The sequence below is a fragment of the Melopsittacus undulatus genome, chromosome 13 (assembly GCF_012275295.1).
Source record: "Melopsittacus undulatus isolate bMelUnd1 chromosome 13, bMelUnd1.mat.Z, whole genome shotgun sequence".
In the NCBI taxonomy this organism is placed as follows: Eukaryota; Metazoa; Chordata; class Aves; order Psittaciformes; family Psittaculidae; genus Melopsittacus; species Melopsittacus undulatus.
In genome coordinates this window covers 10,207,037-10,228,860 of record NC_047539.1, presented here as the reverse complement: position 1 = coordinate 10,228,860, position 21,824 = coordinate 10,207,037, and the positions used below count along the sequence as shown (strand labels likewise).

Sequence of the window (21,824 nt, the reverse complement as noted above, 5' to 3'; positions counted from 1 at the left end):
AGGGTGCCCAGAGAAGCTGTGGCTGCCCCATCCCTGGCAGTGCTCAAGGCCAGGTTGGACACAGGGGCTTGGAGCAGCTGCTCCAGTGGAAGGTGTCCCTGCCTGTGGCAGGGTATTGGAACTTTATTATTTTTGAGGTCCCTTTCAACCCAAACCAGTCGATAATAGTAGAATGTTACATGCTTGGAGAGTAATAATGGTATAACATACTAAGGCCTTCAGCATTCAGGTCCAATAAACCATAGTAATCACCACCTCATTAAGATGCCAGCACATCCCTAATTCTCGTGGTGTGGCAGGGAAGAGTTCCTTGTCTCTTGTCTTTGCTGCATGATTAGCTTTGTTTTTGAAGAGTTCTTTGAATGGCAGTCCCCAAAGTGAGTGGCTGCAGTGAGGGTTTCCTGGCATCAAGGAACTGGTTCATCATGAGCAGTTTCAAGAGTCCACTGCTGTATTGTTACGAGTATTTGTGGGACATCCTGAGCCCACTGATGATTCTGCTCTTTACTCTTACAAATACTTCTCCCTTTTCTATCATTTTTAGCATCAGAGAAAGCTGTGAGATGTCTAAAGAAAAACTTGTCAAACTTCATCAATGCTGTGACTAAGAGAAAAGCAGAGAACCCATTTTTATTAAAGAACAGGGATTTGATGCAGCACTGTAAAGCAATTTCATAAAGTAAATAGGAGCTCTGTGTGCTTCGATAGGAGCCTACTGTTTTTAGCTAAAGCAGGAATTGAGTGTAAAGTGCTCGAATAAATGGAGCTGCCATTGATTACAGGCAGTGGCTTTGACTCAGATTCACACCAATATGTGAGTATCTTCAGGAGGTTTGTTTGAGGTTTGTATTGGGTGAAAGCAGGAGCAGGGCTGGAGGCATTAGTTTTGAGTTTCATAGTGATAGCTGAGCTTAAAAAGATTGTGTTCTGTCATATTCTGGGCAACAGCCTAAAAGCTGCAAATTTTAGGAAGAGTGTTGATTTTCCTGTCTTACGAAATCCAGAATATCATAGAATCGTGGAGTGTTTTGGGTTGGAAGGAGCCTTAAGGTTCATCCAGCTGCAACCCCCTGCTATTGGCAGGGACACCTTCCACTAGAGCAAGTTGCTCCAAGCCCCTGTGTCCAACCTGGCCTTGGTCTCCTAGAATTTGTGAATCTCCTGAAGTCTCTGGTGTTTGAGGAGCAGGTTGAACAACCAGCATTTCCCATGTTAATTTTCCAACTGCATAGCAAGGCTGTGCATATGTCAGGTGTCACCTGTGTGTTCTTTTCTCACTGCTCAATGAAGACTTTCCTTTGGATCACCAAGACTCCTCAGGTGGAGGAAGGTAGATTGAAAGGTACCATTGTCACACTGCGGCAGGGGGTTGGAATGGGATGAGCGTTAAAGTTCCTTTCAAACCCAAACCAGTCTGTGATTCCATGATCTGGGTACTATGGATTTCTTACACCAGGGTGCATCTGTCATCATTCTGAGCTGCCCTGCTATGTGCCCTTGCTTGCACTGTGTGTCCCAGGTGACTTGGACACCCAGGTTTTTAGAGACTGAAAACTGCAGATGTGCCTGGCGAGCAGATTTAAAGCTCTGCACTCAGCTTAATGTTCTTGGGATTTGTTTGTGTCTTTCTCTGCTGTCAGTCGATGCTGCGAGGGAGAGGAGGCTGCTACAAGCACACATTTTATGGAATTGAGAGCCACCGCTGCATGGAGGCCACACCAAGCCTGGCCTGCGCCAACAAATGTGTCTTTTGCTGGAGGTAAACTCTGATTCAGTTTTACTCTGGGACGGGCTCTGTTCCACTCTGTCCCTGTGCTGTTCCTGAAGCCTGGGGCAGTGTTACTTGTGTGCCCCTGTCATTTGGAGGTTGGTGGGGGATGGGTTTGAAAGGGAGCAGGTCGATCCCCCTTCCTGCCTGTACTCCTCCTCTTCCAAGAGCTTCTGGAGCCCATGGGTGTGGAATGGTCAGATGTGGGTGGGCTCCGCATCTGGGAGGCTGAGGAGGTGCCACTTTCCCTAGAGCTGTGTCCTCTGTCAGACTAGCTGGGAACCAGTGGAAGGAGGAATTGGGGAGGCAGGAGACACACACCTCTCCATGTGGTTCCCACTTGGTAGAAGTTTGGTTCTCTCTGCCGATCACTGAGATTCCTTGTGGCTCCTGGTGCTCTAGAGAACATGGGCTGTCCCATCTGCAAAACCACCAATGTGCAAGGCAACATGAGTATCTTTGGTTTGAAATTGGACTGTTTTTCTTACTTAAAGTACCTTCATCCCCACCAATTCAGTTGCAGTCTCAGTGAGTGAGAAGTGATGACTTGGTAACTGTTGCCTTCCTAAACCAGTATCTAATAAATGACTTTCCATTCTAGTCAGTAAAGTGAGCCCTGTGCTTAGAGGAATGACTTTGTTAGTTCTCTAAAGGCAATGAGCTCTGCCTGGATGGGAGCCGTGAGCAGCTCCAGTGGTGCTTACTCACTGGGCTGCCAGGGGAGGAGTTTGCCAGGCTGGGAGAGCGCAGGATGGGGCTGGTGAGAGACACTCAGCAAAACCAGCAGCAGTGAGGTGAAAGTGGCTGAGTGGGAGGACATGGAGGTGATTCTTTGAGCTCTTTTGTCTTGCCAGCTAGTTCATAGGATGGGGCTTGTGCTTCCTCTGGTATTCACGCCTTCCTCAGGGACCTGGTTGCCAGAAATACCCATTCCATCCCAAAGCCTGAGTGTGCATGCAAACCCAGCCAAATTCCTCATGAATCCCACTTTATTTCATAGTCTTCAATTTTTAATAATGGAAATGCTTCATAAGGATATTGAAATGGCAGCATCAGTGCAGAAGGATGCTAGAATTTTGGAGACAATTTTGGAGAAGCTGTGTCCTGTGTTAGTGTTAAGTGTAAGCATTGGACACTGGTCATCCTGTGAAGTTTGCATTCTGAAATGTTAACTGGGGCTCTTTATGGGCTTTCATCATATCCTGGCTTGAAAGGACACAGCAAATAGCAAGTATAATGTGCAAGTTTTGCTGCTTTTCTTCAGACCAGTTTAATGACTGGGAAGGAAAATGTACTGCTTGTGTCTTTTGTTTTCCTTTTTTTTCATGTATCAGCTAGCAGTGGTGCATTTAATTCTGCAGTGGTGACTGGACTGGCAGGGAGAGGATTGCCATGCATTTTGTCCCTCTGTCCCTACACAGCAGGTACATCATGAACAGCAAATAGAAAGCAATAGCATTGTTGGAGCAAGGGATTTTGCTCCTGATACTGCACTGCAGACCATTTAACACTGTCCCCCTTCAAAATGACCCACTCGATATTTCTTAGCAGGAGCAGCAGCCTGTGCCTGGAGTATGGGGCTGAACCAGGGAAGTCAAACAAGTGTCAATTGAACAGTGCAGTAGCTGAGATAAATCACTGTGCATGGTACATTCCAGGTGCCTCTGCCTCATCATCCCCTAACTGTCATTTGTTGCTTTTAGGAGGAAATGTGGAAACAGTAGCCCTAATGATCATGAAAGATGGAATGCTGATTTTACTAATGGCAACAACCTGAATGAATGAAACAGCTTAGCAGGGGACTGAGCTGAAAAATACGCTCATTTATTTACCTCCTGTGAAATAGGTTGCAACTGTTTGTCTTACATATGGACTGCAGCTGAGTTCTTCTCAGACCACTGTTGAGTTGGAAGACTTAAGGCTCAATTTGACACACATCCCAAGGATCACTTTATGTACACCTTAAGCTTGACATAAATCATAAACCCATAGATGGTTTGTCTTGGAAGGAACCTTAAAGCTCATCTGGTTCTAACCCCCTGCCACAGGCAGGGACCCCTTCCACTGGAGCAGCTGCTCCAAGCCCCATCCAACCTGGCCTTGAGCACTGCCAGGGATGGGGCAGCCACAGCTTCTCTGGGCACCCTGTGCCAGCGCCTCAGCACCCTCACAGGGAAGAACTTTTGCATAAGCGCTCATCTCAGTGGCTTAGAACCTTTCTTTTCTAGTGATACGCATAGCTGTGGTCTGAAATGGAGGTCTTTCTGGCTATAGAGCATCATTTTGGCTTAAAAACCTTTTACCTGTGATTCAAGATAGGTATACCAAGTTCCATATAAACTGCAAGATCCATTCTTTCTTCTGGGGAAACCAGAGCCTAGAAGTATAGGAATATGAGAGTGGTGTTCAGAGATGACATATGAAAGCTGTGTCAGAAGCAGGATATTACTGAGAATTTCTTGTTGCCTATAATATTAAATGATGTCGAAGTCCCTAAGGTAGCAGATGGGTCCTTCCCATGTGTGTTACAAATGACACTGTCTCTCTTTTCTTTCAGACATCATACAAATCCAGTGGGCACAGAGTGGCAATGGAAGATGGACCAACCTGAAATGATCTTGCAGGAGGCTATTGAGAACCATCAGAATATGATCAAGCAGTTCAAAGGTAACTTCCCACTTCTTCCCCATGAGTGATGCTTTTGGAAGGTAAGCAGCATCAGCATCTTCAAAGCAAATCCCTGGAGGTGTTTAAAAAGGTGGCACTCGGGGACATGGTTTAGTGGTGGACTTGGCAGTGTGGAATTGACTGTCGGGATTGATGATCTTTTCTAACCTAAATAATTCTGCAGTTCTATGAAATGCTGGGAAGGAGGCATGAGATTTGTAATACGAGAGAGGTGAGAAGAAACTGTTGTGGCACACCTTGTTTTCTGAGATGTTCTGCCGTGGTTTTGACATTAGAACATGAGCCAGCTGTTGGGTATCTACTGCTGCCTTAAGGGAGTAGTGTGGAATTGCTTCTTGTGCATCTTGGTAATTGTCATATCCTTTTATTTGGAGTGCACAGAGGTTTCCACAGTGCTTGAGGCTAACCTGGGTGCTGAGGAATGGGGATTCTTATGGAAAAGTGGGGGCAGACAGAAGGCAAAAGGAATCACTCTGTAACCTGACAGGGATTACACTGCCCAAGCTTAATCCACTGGGAGCTTTTGTGTTATCTCTGAAACTTGGGGATTGTGTTTTCCTCATCGGTGGATGACCACTTTTATTTTCAGGAATTACTGAGATCTGTTTGTGACTGACACTGCAGTTATACAGCACCAAGTACTACACTTTGCTTCCCATAGGAACTCTTTGTGAGTTTGTTATTTAGACACAAGTTTTCTTCCCTGTGAGGGTGCTGAGACGCTGGCACAGGGTGCCCAGAGCAGCTGTGGCTGCCCCATCCCTGGCAGTGTTCAAGGCCAGCTTGGACGGGGCTTGGAGCAACCTGCTCTAGTGGAAGGTGTCCCTGCCCGTGGCAGGGGTTGGAGCTGGAGGAGCTTTAACCAAATCAGTCTGGGATTCCAAGATTAATTCCATGCAGTGCAGTAAAAATGTCATCTTCTTTGAAGGAACATAAGAATTCTTGGGGACCATGTGTCCTACAGGATATCCTAGAGAGAAGCTTTCTGTCCTGTAAGAACTTCTGTGCATGCTTTTAGAGTTGTCATCTTCTCTTTTATTGTTGCCAAAGTGTGCATTATTTTTGATGGTGGTGGTTAATGTTACATTCCCTTAGGCTAATGGCTCAGGAGACATCTTGCTGATAGGGAGCTAAGGTGGAAGAGTGGGAAGTAGTTTATTTAATGGATAGATTTTGTAGGTAGTGGCTGGTAAATCTCTGTGCCCCTGTGAAGGGCACACACAGAATGGAACCATAAAGTTATGAGATGGGCAGTGTTTGATAATACAGCCCTGGTTCCACTTGGGAAAAGTGAAAACCCAAACAAAAATGCATGACCTGAACTAGGAAATCCTAAGACTACATGTGTGTGTTGCTGTGAGAGTGATAAAGCCAGTTCCTTGTCTCCCCAGTCACCCAGGTACCCTAAATCACCAACCAGCCTCTCTAGGCAGATGTGCCAGAAGCTACTTCTTTTTCCCCCAAATGAAAGCACACCAGTAGGAGAGCAGCTGGAATCAGGTCATCAGAGGAACTGTGCTTGATCAAAGGAGGTGTGGCTGCATGTTCTGCTGAGATCTGAGCCTGGGCAGTAGCTGAAAGCTGTACACCATGGCCTCTTGTAGATGGGTCTCATGTTCCTATGGCTCCAAGCTCCTGCACTGTCTTGGTCCTGCTTCATGCCCCCCAAAATCTGCCCAGGCTCTTACTTTGCTTAAGTGCATCGACTGAAGACAGGAGGATGCTCATCTGCAGGAGCAGAGGTTGACAACTGTAGTGGTATGGCAGCCCAAAGTGCAGGGGAGTTCACACACTCCCTGGAATACCCACTAATGGTTTTTGTTTTATCCCTGTCTATCTTCCAATTTGGGTAGTCAAATGATTCCTACAAAACCTCTGCCCTCTCTGCAGTGTATGTCCCCTATGCTACATTTGATGTCAACTGCTTTGAGAAAGTGACTCAAACTTCACTTGCTGTTGGAATTACTTTCTGTCTGCTTCTAAAGCTGGCACATGGTGATTGTCATCATCCAGTGGCAGGATGCTGAGGGAGAGAAATTAATTAAATTCAAAGCCAACTTAGAGTAGTTTCAGGAAAAGGAAAGTTATCCTTCAATGTCAGTGTGTGGTTGAGATGCTGCTTTCTTTTCCAATGAAGTTCTCATTTAGTACTGTGAGGTTTCTGCAGCATTAACCATTAGTCCTGTCACTTATTCAGTGCTGAGTCTGGCTGCTTTATCATGCACCAAGCTCTGCTCTTATCACAAACCAGCTTTTCTACGTGAGGCTGAAGCAATATCCACCAACAACTCTTTTGATCTCAGCTCTGAAGCATAGCATGTAGTTGTCTGTACTGCCTGACCTCCAGCTTCTAGGCAGTGCAAGGTGAGCTGAGGACCTGGTTTCAAACTCAAGGCTTTGGTTTCTTTAAAACAGGTTAATCCCCAATCTAAACCCTCTGATATTGAGTACATAGAGGCACGTCAAAGAAATGTGCAGGAACATATTTAGAGCAAAAGCTTGTTGTCAGCTGATTTCATATGTGAACACGCAGCCTGGTACAGAATCACATAATGGTTTGGGTTTGAAGGGACCTTCAAAACTCATCTTGTCCAATCCCCCTGCAATGAGCAGGGACATCTTCAACTAGATGAGGTTGGCAGAACCACATCTCGCCTGGCCTTGAATGTCTCCAGGGATGGAGCATCCAGCACCTCTCTGGGCAACCTGTGCCAGGGTTTTAGCACCCTCATTGTACAAAATTTCTTCCTCACATCCAACCTGAATCCCCCTCATTTAGTTTAAACCCATCACCCCTCATCCTATTGCAGCAGGCCCTGCTAAAGAGTCTCTCCCCATCTTTCTTTCTTATAGGCCCCCTTTAAGAACTGAAAGGCTGCAGTAACATCTCCCTGGAGCCTTCTCCAGGCTGAACAAGCCCAACTCTCAGCCTGTCTCCAGAGCAGAGCTGCTCCAGCCATCTGATCATTTTTGTGTCTCTCTTCTGGACCTTCTCCAACAGGTTCATGTATTTCCTGTACTGAGGACTCCAGGAGGAGCATTTGCCTCTCCCCTGCCCTCTGATGGGTGCAGCACATGTGGCTCAGGTCTGTTAAACCTGCAGACAGGATTTTCACATGGATGCTGCAGTTGAGCTCCTGGTGTTTTCCTCTTTCTGTCCTTGGAACGTCTCTTACTGTTCAGGATGGTTTCATGTGCTGGGTTTTCTCTTTGAATACATCCTCTGTGGAGCTGCATTTCATGTGGTTGCCAGTATGGATTTGGACCTGGTTGTTGGTGCTTTGTGTGGGGAGCATGCCCAGCTTCTTGGGGAGCTGCTCCCCCTGGGGCTGCCGGACCATGGGGATCAGCAGCAGATGCAGGCATACCCTGCTTTTCCTTTTCAAGACATCTATGTCAAGTGGCATTAAACTTTCTCCCGTGTTTCTATCTCAGCATCCAGGCAGCTTCACTGAGGTGTTAGCAATGGAAAGCTTGACTCAGACATTACTAGAGGATTACTTGCAGTAGTTCCCAGGACACAAAATCCCAAGCTCCGTGTATCTGGGCATATGCTGTGCTGTGGGTTGATGGACACTGGCTGTGCCCTGATGTCCCCTCCCCTTGAGGAGGACTCCAGTTGGTTTTGCTCTGTCTTCCTTGTGCTGGGGTTTATTTTCGATACAGATGCATGGTTTGGGTGGGGGTGTTCATTGATTTAAGCCTGTTTTTCCCTGTATTTGCAGGTGTCTCAGGAGTACAAGCAGCTCGCTTTGACGAAGCAATGACCGCAAAGCACTGTGCACTGTCACTGGTGGGAGAGCCCATCATGTACCCAGAGATCAACCGGTTTGTGAGGCTCCTGCACCAGCACAGCATCTCTACTTTCCTGGTTACAAATGCACAGTTCCCAGATGAGATTAGGTAAGAGTTGGACAAAATACCTCCCTACTAAAACATTTGAGTGCAGACTTGCCTTTTAATTCCATTTTATTGCTCATCAATTAGCTCTGTGCTGACAATGAAAAACCCCACTCGGCATCTATTTGATTTTAACTGTCATCTCCCCATGCTCTGTCTCATCTCTTTTTTTACCAGTTTGATTTTTCCTTTCTGTATCTCTTAAAGTGGGATTACTTCTGAAAAAGAAGAGGATATAACATAGTACCTCCTGGATGTGCAGCAGAAGAAGAGTGAATGAGCTGCGTGTTGGGGACATGGATGATAACTAGTGCAAGTGTTTCTGACAGCCAAAGCAGGAGACTGAACCTGTAAATTGCCTTTTTCATTTGTGAGCTTCTCTTGCCATCTGATCTTTGTTCTAACTCCAGAAGACAGTTTGGATGGGGCTTGAAGCAACCTGGTCTTTTAGTGGAAAGTGTCCCTTCCCGTGGCAGGGGGTTGGAACTGGATGAAGTGTAAGGTCCCTTCCAACCCAAACCATTCTATAATTCTTAGACCAGCTGTAACAGCTCAAGCCAAAGATGTATCTCCAGCAAAACCTGGAGTGCAGGATAAGAAAAGGTGAAAAGCACATAATCCTCTGCCAAAGAGGGATCGGTAGTTTTTAACCTCCCTCTTGGGTGGATTTGAGTTAAAACACTCCAAATATTTTCATGGTCTCTGATGGAAGAGTTTTCACAAATGCAAAGAATCCCTATGGCAGCTGTTTTTGAGCATCCAGGCTGCTTTTAACAGAATCATAGAATCACAGCCTTGTTTGGGTTGGAAGGGACCTTAAAGCCTACCCAGTTCCAACCCCCTGCTATGGGCAGGGGCACCTTCCACTGGACTAGGGTGCTTCAAACCCTGTCTAATCTAGCCTTGAACGCTGCCAGGGATGGAGCAGCCACAGCTTCTCTGTGCCAAAATCTCCAAACTGAAGCAATCTGAAAATCTAAAGCAGTGCAGCAAGGAAACTGAGCATGTGATGTGAGGGGTTGGGAACTCATCAGAATGCTCTCAGATGATGCTGCTGCTGAAGTCCAGCCCTGGTGTTAGTGAGCATTGGGTTGAAGCTTGGAGCAACCTGGTCTAGTGGAAGATGTCCCTGCACATGGCAGGGGGTTGGAACTGGGTGAGTTTTAAGGTCCCTTCCAACCCAAACAAGGCTGTGATTCCATGAGTGCAGCTTCATCTGTCTCCAGGAACACACAGGAGATGTTATAGCACATGAGCATGTATTGAGCAGTTACTGGCTTGAGTCCTCTTCCTCTGTTCTTTATGTCATTGACCAGGCATCCTCTGTCTGGCTGGGGAAACCCTCTCATGGTTGGTGGCCTGAGAGCAATTTATTGCTCTTGAGTTGTGCTGTGCTGTTCAGTCAGAAATCACTGCCCAAGTTCAGATGTGGTAAATGCAGTGCATTTGATCTCAGCTAAATTGGAAATGGCAACCAGTAAAGTAAGAGGAATGTCAGAAAATGCCTCCTAGTACTATGCAACAGTGTTTCCTGTGGAGTATGAAATATAGCTGTGTTCCAGGAGCATCAGTTTGTGCCCTTCCTCCTGGTTCCCCTTTGGCAGAACATGCACAAGGTCACTCCAGTTCAAGCCATAGCAGAACCCTGTGGACCGCTGCATTTTGGAGCAGTGTGGGGCAGAAATCCCTCCCTGATATCTTCCAGTTCCTTAGCTTTCTCTAGTACAACAGTGAGTCTGGCTTTTGCCTGTCCTGAGGATTGAGATCCTCACAGAAAAGGTGACTTTTCTCAGCTCATGTTTTGAAAACACTTGCTCCATCTTCCCTGGAGCCCCTTTTGATTAGGCAAATGCAGCATTAAGTAAAGAAAAGAGTGTTTTGGCCATGTACTTTGAATACTTCAATCCACTCACTCTTAAAACACTTGATCATTTTTGAGGTTGTGGCTTTGGGCTGCAAGGCCAGACAAGCTTCTTTGCAAAACAGTTGGTTTTATTCATTAAAACTAAAAATGTTATATATGTTCTGGGCTATTTCATGCTTCTAAATACAGACAGAATGTGTTCAGAGAGGTGGTTTGAATGTCTGTGTTAAGTGGATTTTTGTGGATGCTTGGTTTCATTCTGGACAATTTCTTATCCCTTTGTCACCTCTGGGGAGGGCAGAGGGTGGTGCATTTTTAGGTGTCACTGTTGGCAGCTGAACAACAGTTTCTAATTTCTTCTTGTCTAAAGAGCTAAATGAAGCTGGGACTGAGGTTTGTTCTTCAACAGACTTCCCAAATAACGCTTGCAAAATGTCTTGCAAGTGTGGAGAGCTGAAGAGATTCGTGGTGCAATTAGGATGCATCATTCCATTGAAGATGCCATGAAGGGTGGATGTGTGTAACACTCACTGGCTTGATCAGATTGTCTGTGACAAGGGAGCTAGTTTTAGGTTGTTCCTCATAATGTCCTTCATTATCCCTTTGCTAATGGTTTGCAGTGCTGCTGTTTCTCCTTTACACCTGTGGGGTTTAAAGAAGGGATTAGTCTCAACCCAGGCTCTTCACACTCCAGAGGAGGTTTAATCTTTTTAGAAGTTGGGCTCACAGATGCTGTGCTCGCTGGCATTATGTGACCAGAAAGACTGGACTGCAGGATTCATATGAAATAAGAGCCTTGGAATTAGAAGGAGAATATGCTGGGGAATTGTTTGGGTTTATTTTCTAACCAGCTTTGATTTCCTTTCCAACAAGTACTTGACTGATGGCAGCTGCAGGCCAGGTGAGTTCAGTGTGTCCAGCAGTAGAAAGCAGCTGAATGATGGCTGCATTGCTCTCGAATGGGTTTATTTCTCCATTAGCCAGAGCAAATAGAACATGGGGAAGGGGCTGAGCTTTATGGTTTGCAACCACAGGGAGAAGCAGAGCCTTTCAGTGCCTCATACTGACCTCTGGTAGCCTGTTTTGGGAAGCCTTTGTGCATGTGCTACAGTTAACACTGGAGTGAAATGCGTTTCAGTTGAGTAAGGAAAATAGAATTGAACCATCAGCCAAGGCCTTTGTATGTGATGTTCTTAGCTTTGGGGTGTATTTGTTGAAAGTTAAGTGGTAATATCTTGCTATTAAGATGATAGTCACTTGATGGAGATGAACCATTGGACTTGGATAGTTTTCCTTGTAAACACTGGATAGTTCCTGTTGCTACTGGAGCAGCAGAGCAGCTTGTTTAGAAATCCTGTATTTTACATGGGCTTTGGTAGGAAAACAGACACTCAGCTGGCAGGGATGGCTGGAAAACAAATTGTCTTTTCCTTTTTATTTCCAAGGAACCTTGAGCCAGTAACGCAGCTGTATGTCAGTGTGGATGCCAGCACCAAGGAAAGCCTGAAGAGAATCGATCGGCCCCTCTTCAAGGATTTCTGGCAGAGGTTTCTGGACAGTTTAAAGGCCTTGTCTGAAAAGGTACCCAGTAAACAGTGTGCTTTGAAATACTCTTTTTTCTGGGCCTTATCCACTCTACAAAAGGAGAAGACTTGAGAGGCTTAAGCTGGACCGTGGAGTGGGTTCCGGGTGTATTCAGAGCATATTTACATTTTTTTTTACATTGAATTGTATAAAGTCCAGCACGTTTGATCAGTTTTCCATATGGAGAGGAATGTAATGACAAAAAGAGAGCAGAATGTGTGTCAAATGGAACAGTGAACTCTGCTGTGAATATAAGATGCTGTGAGAGATGAAGAGATTCTAAAACAATAGAACATTTCCTAATGGAGCATTTACACTGCAAGCAGGCTGCTGAAGGAGAACTGGAAATCCAGGGAAGTTTAGGAAGAGTCATAAATTGCCATGTGACTCTTAGCACTGGTTCTCAAAGGATGCAATAGATAAAGGGCTTTACAGTATGGAATTCAGTAACTCCTGCTACATAGAAATCTGATTAATTCTGGAATACATACCCAGTAGATCTGAGTGTAACAGCAAGGGTGACCCTTTACGCTATCAGTGGTTTGTAGTAGTTGGTGTCTGTTGGAGACAGCTGAGCGGTGTGGCCTATGGGATCATGGCTACTGCTGTCAGCTTAGAACATAGTTTAGAACCAGTTTTGTAGTAATTAATGAAGCACTTGTGGTCCCAACATCACATTATTTGCTAATGTTACTCTGATGGGTGTCTGAAGGGAAATAGTAGTTGCTTTTCCTGGAATCATGGGTAAAGCACTGCAGCCTGGTTTTCTATCCTCATGCTTTAAATCATTAAAATCCCAGGTCTTAAGCTCTTCTTGTTCTTCAGTGCTTACAAGAGGAATCCTGGGGCCCTATTGTACAACCCATTACAAATAATACATGAATGAAATGGGATTGTGCATTTGTACCGCCAGCAGACTGTAAGGATTATTTATATCCAACACTGTGGTATTAGGCCCTTACTGATTTTGATGTGTCCCTTCTACCAGGTTTTCTCTCTTCCACACAACACTTGAGAGATGTTGCTCTCTGGAAAGAAGTTTCTTCAGTAACAATATGAATTTCTGATTTTCCTGGCTGTTTTTCTGCATCCCTTTGGCAGTGTTCTACTTTATCTACCCACTTCTTTCACCACTGGTCATGATTACTTAATACAGCTTTTGTGCTAATTCAGTTACTGAAGTGATGGGTACACACGGGCAGCTGATATTGCTTGTCAGTGCTAGCCTGTGAGGGGAAAAAGCTCTTAATGCACCTGCAGCAGTTTTAGTTCTATGAAAACTGATTGAACTTTAAAGTTAATCTTCTAAAATTATCTAGGGTGTATCCTGGAGGGTTTAAAAAATGAGATATAAATGGGAGGAAACAACCAACTGTTCGGCTGTAGGAGGAAACACTTGCTGAAGTGCTGTGCTTAGTTTACACTGGAAAATGTGATAAAAGTAGGCTGAGACTGTTTGATCCTCCCCACAAAGCTGTTCCTACAGTACCACGTTCACTTCCTCTGGCTTTATGATCATGGGAGAGCCTTTTCTCAACAATGTTGTGCCTGATCTGCTGAAAGAGTTGGTGGGTAGGGGCATACAATGGTCTGTCCCTTCCTGTTCATCCTGTCTGAAAGTTACCAGTACCAGATGCTGGAGTTGGAGGAAATAAAACATCTGTATAGCAACTAATAGTTAGATTTTATGTGTAGGGAAGCAAATGAAAGTGAGAAATTTCCTGGTTGCTTTCCTGTTAAGTTAAAGATGCTGTTGTCAAAAGCAAGTGCATAGGTTTATAGAAGATAAGTCTTTGTATGGCAAAAGGCAACTCAGCTCACGCATGCTGAGTAGCAGCTTTCTTGGCAGAACAAGTGACGTGGCTCCTGGTTTGGGTCTGCTTTGTTTTAGCCCCTGGGTGCTTGGAATGAATGAATGAATGATGATATTTTTGTGTTGTTAATGTAATTTTCCCTTTATTTCAGCAACAGCGCACTGTTTACAGACTGACACTGGTGAAAGCCTGGAATGTGGATGAACTCAAAGCCTATGCTGACCTGATATCCCTTGGTAAACCAGACTTCATTGAGGTCAAGGTGAGCTTTGTGGAGCCATTTTATGGTTTTTCCATCAGTATTTTACTCTTTTTCCTCTTTCCTCCCCTTTTCCTCCCCCCAGTCTTAAACTGATACAAGTAAATGCAGTTCTGCCAAGGATTTCAGTGGTGCACATGAAACCTCATGAAAACCCAAGCTAAAATTGATTGTTCTGATCCATTTTCTGTGTTTCAATAAAAGTCGGTATCCACAATTAGTGGGAACTACAAGGCATGAAAATTGCATTAAGCTTGGAAGGCTTTTAGATATGACCAAGGGAAGCTGTAGAAAATAAAGAGCCTATGGAGACTGGTTGGATGTGAAGTCACAGTGTTGCTGTGCCATGATAATGAAGTTCCATGGCTCCAGTGTTTGCTTGTGAAAGAAGGACTAGCACTATAGACTGTGCTTTGCAGATGGGGAAACTGAGGCAGGGTAGGAGTGGGCTGAGGCAAAGCAGGTCACTGGTGGAAAATCCATCTCCTCTCTTCCAGTCTGTCTTTCTACTCCTCCCACCTCCCTCAGTGTTATTGCTCTTTACCAGGGCATAAGGGGAAGAGGACAAGTGTTTTCACCGTGTCAGCATCTACATGGCTCCCTTTGAAGAGCTGGAATGAAAGGCTGCATCCAGTACTTCAGAGTGGAGCTTTTAGCCTTTGACTTCTAGATAGTCACTGAAGATTTATAGTTGTGTGGTGCATCTGGAGAGCTGGTGTTAAGTACTGGATTGGGCTGCATCACTACCATTTCCATTCTTGCTTCTTAGATTAACTGACATGAATAAACCCATGTCCTTCATTAAATCAACTTGAAAGCAATTATTAAAGACAACCAATGAGCCCGAATCCAGTCCATTGAGGAGCAGATGTGCATGGGAGCTTGTGTATATAATTTGGACAATGCTGATGCTTGAATCATGAACATTTTTATTGCAGAGAGTGCTATCTATCCACGTGTCATTTGAGGCTTTTTCTACTTGTTTTGGGCCAGGGCTGCTCCAGTGTTTGAGCAGAGGCTCTGTCACCCAGCAGCTTGGCCAACATTTAGTTTTTCTGTTGTTTCACGAGTCTCAATTGAACAAATGTATCATTTATGGACTAGGACTTAAGGAAATTCTCTTGCTTGGTAATGAAGTTGGGGAGCCTGGAGTTACAGAGTTGAGAAACAAAGCCCTGTCATATTTAGTTCCCCAGCAGTTGTTCCTTCACCATGGGTTAAGATGATTGCTGGCTGTCAAGATCTCCAGCAAGGAGCCAGATCATGGTGGAATAAATGTGCTCCTCACTGCACAGTGATAATCATCTTGACACAAGGCATTGCACAGCCACACTTGTGCACAGTCGGCTCTGACCCAGCACCATGGGAATCCAGAGCCCACCCAATGCTCTGGATTCACATCAGTGTAACCCAGAGTAGCTGAGCTGCTTCACAACAGACTTCTATGTTTCAAGGCCAAAAGCCCTGTGGCATGATAAGGCTGCTGAAAGCACCCTTATTAATGACTAATGAAGGGGCAGCATCCTTGGTGTTGTTGCTGCAGGGCAATTGGTGGAAGAGCTTAGGGTATGCAATGGAATGGTTTCCTTTTTTAATACCTTGATGCCTTAGTAACTGTCTTCGTGCATTACTGACAAATACAACATGACCACCCTCATCAACTGCTCTCATTTTAAGTGGTACCAGCACTGTTAATGAACTCAAGTGTTCAGAAGCTGGAGCAGTTGAAAGCCGCTGTGCTTTCGCTTGGTGGGCTGCCAAGCTGACGTTCATAGATCTGTGCTTGTGAATGAATCAGCCATCTGAGCACTCAGTTATTCCATTTGCTCGGTGCTTTCTTTGCTTGTATCTTTGAAGTTTACCAAAAGAATGAGTCACCTTGTAGCTTCCTAAGAATTTTCCCCCTCTCTAGTTGTACATTTTTCATGCTGCTCAAAATATAATGTACATAATGAATGCAGGGAAAACACTGCTGTATGGAGCCATGTCTCTGCAGCTCAACTTTGCAGGTACGTATCCTATTCCTTGCATGGCTGGCTGCTCTAATAAAAGAATGTTTAAAATCTCTTTCAGACTTCTAGAGGCAGGCTAAACCAGTAGTGTCCATCTCTGTTTAATGCACCCCGACTTGTCTGAGATTGTGCACCGTCAGCCTGTTTCCGTGCTGGATCTGGGTTAGAGTGCATGGCTCTGATATCCTTTGCTTGGGCAGATGAATAGAGGAGATGTCCCATAAATTTACTAGAAAGAAACAAATTGCTTCCAAAACATGCACAGTTTGTAATTAGCATGAGCCTGTTTCATTTGTTTGTTGTGCATTGTTTCCCTTGCACTAATGTTAAGTGTTTGTAAAGGATCTGTCTGTTTTTTGCTGGACATACATGTGCAACTTCAGTGGAGGTAAATTAGATCTTGGGAATGCAGTATTAGTTGGGACCAGGTGTCATAAACATTGCCTGGATGCAGATGCCATTTCAAAACAAGTACAAGTGTTCTTCACAGATAAAAACCATCATCATAGAATCACCAACTGGTTTGGGTTGGAAGGGACCTTAAAGCTCCTCCAGCTCCAACCCCTGCCCCGGGCAGGGACCCCTTCCACTGGAGCAGCTGCTCCAAGCCCCTGTGTCCAACCTGGCCTTGAGCACTGCCAGGGATGGGGCAGCCACAGCTGCTCTGGGCACCCTGTGCCAGCGCCTCAGCACCCTCACAGGGAACAGCTTCTGCCCAAGAGCTCAGCTCAGTCTTCCCTCTCTTGGGCAGGTTCAAGCCATTCCCCTTGGCCTGTCCCTACATCCCTTGTCCCAAGCCCCTCTCCAGCTTTCCTGCAGCCCCTTCAGGCACTGGAGCTGCTCTGGGGTCTCCCCTTCAGGAGCCTTCCCTTCTCCAGGCTGAACAAGACCAATAATCATACATAAAGTTGTGTGTGCTCTGTTTTAAAGGCTGGTGCTTAATGGGGTTTTGTAACTGGAATAAAATAGTACAGCCAAAGAGTGAAGGTCATAAAACCTCCTGGAGAGGTACAGAGTAGGTGGACTTTTATCTAGAAGATAAGTTCTTTCTTGTCAGCTTGCTCTTTTGGGTACTGGTGGGTTTGTGACCTTTGTTATGATACCACAGGTTGAATCAGTCGAACAAGCCTCTAGTGGATTTTATCTGGAAAGAAGGAAATTAGCAAAAATACATCTCAGGAAGCCACATACCACTGAGCTAGTTTGTGAGGCCTTTACTAACCCAATTAGAAGATGGGGCAAGGCTGTAGTGAACTTGAGGTCATGCCTAAGACCAAATTGGTAACTCAGGAGGTTGAAGTACTCAGATCTCCGAATTAAGAGCAGCTGATCTCAGAAGGATGGCCTGAAGTTGGGAGGAGTGGGGTGTAGAACTTGAGGGGTTGCATCCACTGACCAGGGATCACTGCAGGGCATGGAGGTGGTTGCTGCAGAGGGTGCTACTAAGAAGACCTCAGCTTCTCTTGCAAGTAAATCACTGAAATCATCACTGCTCATTTCTGGCTACATGTATGGCACAGCAGGAACACTGATGATGATGATGATGGTTTCCATGTTTCTTCCCAGGGTGTGACTTACTGCGGTAAAAGCTCAGCCAGCAACCTCACCATGGCCAATGTCCCCTGGCATGAGGAGGTCGTGCACTTCGTCCAGGAGCTCGCCAACCTTATCCCCGACTATGAAATTGCCTGTGAGCATGAGCACTCCAACTGTCTCCTCATCGCTCATAGAAAGGTGAGGCTGTGCCAGGGTGTGATGCCAGGCACTGTGTACCTCCTTGGAGATGCTGGACTAGTGCCTTGTTCTAACACACTTATCTCTACAGTTAGCCTGGTACTGTTTTGGAGGGGGGGCAGGAAGCATAGTATATGTATTTTGGAAAAAGCTGAAGATGCACCACATTGCTTCTGGTCATAACAACCCAGTGCTACCACAGCAATGCAGGCAGGAGGCATTTAGCAGCTCCAGGAGGAGCTCAGTGCAGTATAGAATCACAGAATGGTGTGGGTTGGAAGGGACCTTAAAGTTCATCCAGTTCCACCCCCCTGGCATGGACAGGGACACCTTCCACTGGAGCAGCTGCTCCAGGTTGCTTCCAGCCTGACTTTGAACACGGCCAGGGATGGGACAGCCATAGTTTCTTTGGGCACCCTGTGCCAGCGCCTCAGCACCCTCACAGGGAACAGCTTCTGCCCAAGAGCTCAGTTCAGGCTCCCCTCGGGCAGGTTCAAGCCATTCCCCTTGTCCTGTCCCTACATCCCTTGTCCAAACCCCCTCTCCAGGTTTCTTGGAGCCCCTTTAGGCACTGGAGCTGCTCTCAGGTCTCCCTGTAAGGAGCCTTCTCTTCTCCAGGCCGAACCAGCCCAGCTCTCTCAGCCTGGCTCCAGAGCAGAGCTGCTCCAGCCCTTGCAGCATTATTGTTGGTGCCATGCTCTGAGCATGGGGGTTCAGTTGACTTGAAAGGGTCACTTTATCAAGGGGTACTTAGACATCATCTCAGACTTACACGTTTCCTTCAGGGCTCTTCCCCAAACCAGAGTCTTTCAGGTATGAGTGACACCTGGCAAGGGCAGCCAGACTTGGAAAGGCTTTGTGATGCACTGGGAAAGTGGGGCTGTAATGGTGGTGGGTAGTGGTGGGACTGTGAAGGGTCCAGTAAAGCACCCAACAGTCAGCCATTCATGGAGATTATCTGCTGGTAGGCAGTACTAAATGACTAAAGCTGTAAGAAAAGCACCCACCCTGTTTCTGTGTTTTCAAACCCCATGGATGAATGTGACTGAGAAACAGTAAGTTCTGGGTGGTTTTCACCTTTTTTTTCCTATCAGAGCAGTTACCCTGCAGGAGCTTCTGGATGGCTTTACTCCAGGCATTGTGGTGGCTAAAGGATTAAAACCTACTACATCTGGGACACCAGTTTAACATTCACCCGGTGTTTCTTAGCACTCTGCTGCTGTTTGGTGTTTCTCTTTGCTCCCTGGCTCAGCAACCTGCTTCTTTTCCTTCCAGTTCAAGATCAATGGCGAGTGGTTCACATGGATCAACTACGAGCGCTTCCAGGAGCTGGTGCAAGCACGGGAGCAAAGTGGTGGCTCCCAGAACTTCACAGCAGCTGATTACATAGCCAGAACTCCTCACTGGGCACTCTTTGGGTCCAGAGAGAGGGGATTCGATCCCTTGGATGTGCGATACCAGCGGAAGAACAAAGTGAGGGACATCTCTGGGTGCTGAGGCTGGGGCTCACTGAACTCTGGGCTGGCTGCTGAGGTTTGGTCTCCATTTCTAGACTAACACTGATTCTGAACCTATTCACTTAGACTTTTCTGATGTTTGACATGGAGAAGGAGAGTAAAGTCTTTATTTAAGTTTTTCTTCCTGTTTAAGGGCTTCTTGGATGAAAGTATTTATACTGCTTTCTATCTTGAGGTGCATCACAAGTGTATTCTGGCAGTTTATCCTAACTGGCAGCACAGTGACGGAGGCAGTGGCTGTGGTCTCCACAGCAGAGGGCGCTTGGAGCTGGATGTGAAGTGGGAATGTTCATTTGACTTCTGTGCCCTGGTGGAAGGAGAGCCCAGCATGTGCTGGCACCAGCTTGGCTGCAAAACATTCCACATCTATAAGTGCCAAGGGGACTTCAACACCACAAGTTGGTTGGATCTGTGCAGGTGAGACTGCAGATGGATCTAGATCTAAAAGCCTGAGCCCTGCTAAAGTATCATTGTGCAGACAGTAACAGATTTATGTATTTCAAACACTGGTGCCAATTCCTATAAGGACCTTGTCCCATCCCCCTGGAGATGCTGTAAGTAACAGCACCCCTGTTAATGTCATCTGCAACTTCTGGTATCTCCAAACATCTTCCAGCTTCATGGGCTTGACAATGAATATTTTCCAAGTAGTTTTATCCCACTCCCCAGCAGCCCCAAGCAGTGAATATAACTCTTCAAATCCCTGTTAGACTCCGGCTCTGTGTGTCCAGTGTTCTGCTCATGGTGAGGATGTGCTGTGGGGAGCCAGCAAGCTTGGCCTTTGGCTTCCTTTGCACCACCTGGGCAGGTCAACAGCATTGCTGCTGGTTTGGGGAATCTGATGTAAATAAAATCTGAATCCAGCTGCAGAAACAGACACAGGTTGGGGGAAGAAGCTGTGGTCATGCTCAAGTGTTCTTGTTTTCCTGTTGAGCTCCAGGAGCAGAGATCAAAGGTGTTCCCTGTGCTCCCACCTTAGCAGTGAGATAAGCCTGCAATTCCTAGTGCCTGTGGTGCTGTAGGTGGTGAGTGTTCCTGAGATTGTGATTCTATTTCTTTAAGAATCTAATTTCTTAATGTGCAAAAAGTGTTTCTAAAGAAGAAAGAAAATAAAAGAATTTTCCTTTGAGCACCCTTGGTGTGTCACTGTATTTGTTTCCTTAAACAGACAAGCTACAAACATCATGGAGAAACAGCAGTGAGAAAGCAAGGCCACAGAAATTGAAGTTATTATCCAGCCTTCCTGCTTCAAGCCTCACTTGGAAGAATAGGGGATGGAGCCGGTGATCTCCAGGCCTGGTGAGGTCTCCAAGCCTGGGAACACTTGTGACATTGCAGGGTAGTGACATGCAGCTCCATGCTTGACCCCATGTAGTGGCCGAGCAGAGCCCTTGGAGACACGGGGTCACAAAAGTCACTGTCCTGCAGGAGCTGTCTCCAATGCTGAGCTGCCTCCTGTCCTTGTGCCCTGGGGAGCACATGGTTCCTAGAAAGAAACTGTGAATGCCAGAGAAGGACTTTGAATGCCAGAGGGGGACTCTTCACCAGGGACTGTTGCAATAGGACAAGGGGTGATGGGTTTAAACTTCAACAGGGGAATTTCAGGTTAGGTGAAAGGAAGAAGCTTTTCCCTGTGAGGGTGCTGAGGCACTGGCACAGAGTGCCCAGAGAAGCCATGGGGGCCCCATCCCTGTTAGTGTTCAAGGCCAAGTTGGACGAGGCTTGAAGCAACCTGGTCTAATGGAAGGTGTTCCTGCCCATGGCAGTGGGTTGGAACTGGATGAGCTTTAAGGTCTCTTCCAACCCAGACCTGTCTGTGATTCTATAATGTTTGCAAAGGCCCATTTGGAAAAGAAGCAGAAGTGCATGGATGTGTGTGGTGGGTTGGCCTTGGTTGGCTGCTAGGCACCCACCCAGCTGCTCGCTCACCCTCCCTCTTTAGGAAGACAGGGAGAAATAAGATTAAAAAGGATCATGGGTTGGCAGAATGGCATTAAAGCTGCTCCCAGTGAAGAACCAAATGATGCTTTCTGGTTTGAGAAAGTGATGAGGAATGTCTTGTGGCCACAATGAACACTGCTGGAGCAGAGAGCACCTGGGGAGCAGTGCAGCTCAGTGTGCTGCTGTGTAACACTGACATGGAGTTAAAATCAATGTTGTTGCTTCCTTTGCTGCAGGCACCATGTATCACTCAGAGGATTGTGCCAATGTAATTGCCACCCTCCCTTGAAGATGTTTATGGCTACTTATAAAATGTCAGGATCAAAGCTAGTTGCTCCAATTCCCTGTAACTAAACCAACTCATTCATCTCACAGAGGTGTCTCCTCCGTGATTAAGTCTGCAGCAATTTTGGGGCTTGTATTTTAAAGAGTCAACAAAGTCAAACCTGAACAAGAGCAAGCATGGAGATCCTTACCAACACTGAAACACTGTCCTCAATACCATCATGAGTGCAGTTCTCAGCCCCTGGCAAGGCAGTCCTCCCAGCATGAGCTGAGAAGCTGCTCACTGCTTCTCAGCAGAGGCTGCCAAGGGCTGCAGCAGCAAACATACCCTGGTAGAATGATAACACATCCGGAAGGGGTCTGGGAAGCAGTGTCCTGGTGTGACATGACCCAGTCCCTCATCTCTGGCATCTACAACGAGGACAGAGCCACCACAGCAATACTTCCTTGTTAATAAT

The 21,824-nt window shown here is 46.2% G+C and overlaps 1 protein-coding gene across 2 annotated transcripts in view; it reads left to right on the top strand.

Moving 5' to 3' along the window:
- Positions 1 to 20,272, top strand: part of LOC101870304 (S-adenosyl-L-methionine-dependent tRNA 4-demethylwyosine synthase TYW1) — a 34,935-nt gene extending 14,663 nt beyond the window's left edge. For both annotated transcript variants that reach the window (XM_031042483.1, XM_031042482.1), the window contains exons 10-16: positions 1,641 to 1,759; positions 4,326 to 4,435; positions 8,182 to 8,359; positions 11,666 to 11,801; positions 13,770 to 13,880; positions 17,456 to 17,623; positions 18,899 to 20,272. In XM_031042483.1, coding sequence (XP_030898343.1) covers positions 1,641 to 1,759; positions 4,326 to 4,435; positions 8,182 to 8,359; positions 11,666 to 11,801; positions 13,770 to 13,880; positions 17,456 to 17,623; positions 18,899 to 19,120 — 1,044 coding nt within the window. In that variant the 3' untranslated portion in view covers positions 19,121 to 20,272. The remainder of the gene's footprint in view (positions 1 to 1,640; positions 1,760 to 4,325; positions 4,436 to 8,181; positions 8,360 to 11,665; positions 11,802 to 13,769; positions 13,881 to 17,455; positions 17,624 to 18,898) is intronic.
- The last annotated feature ends 1,552 nt before the right edge of the window (positions 20,273 to 21,824 follow it).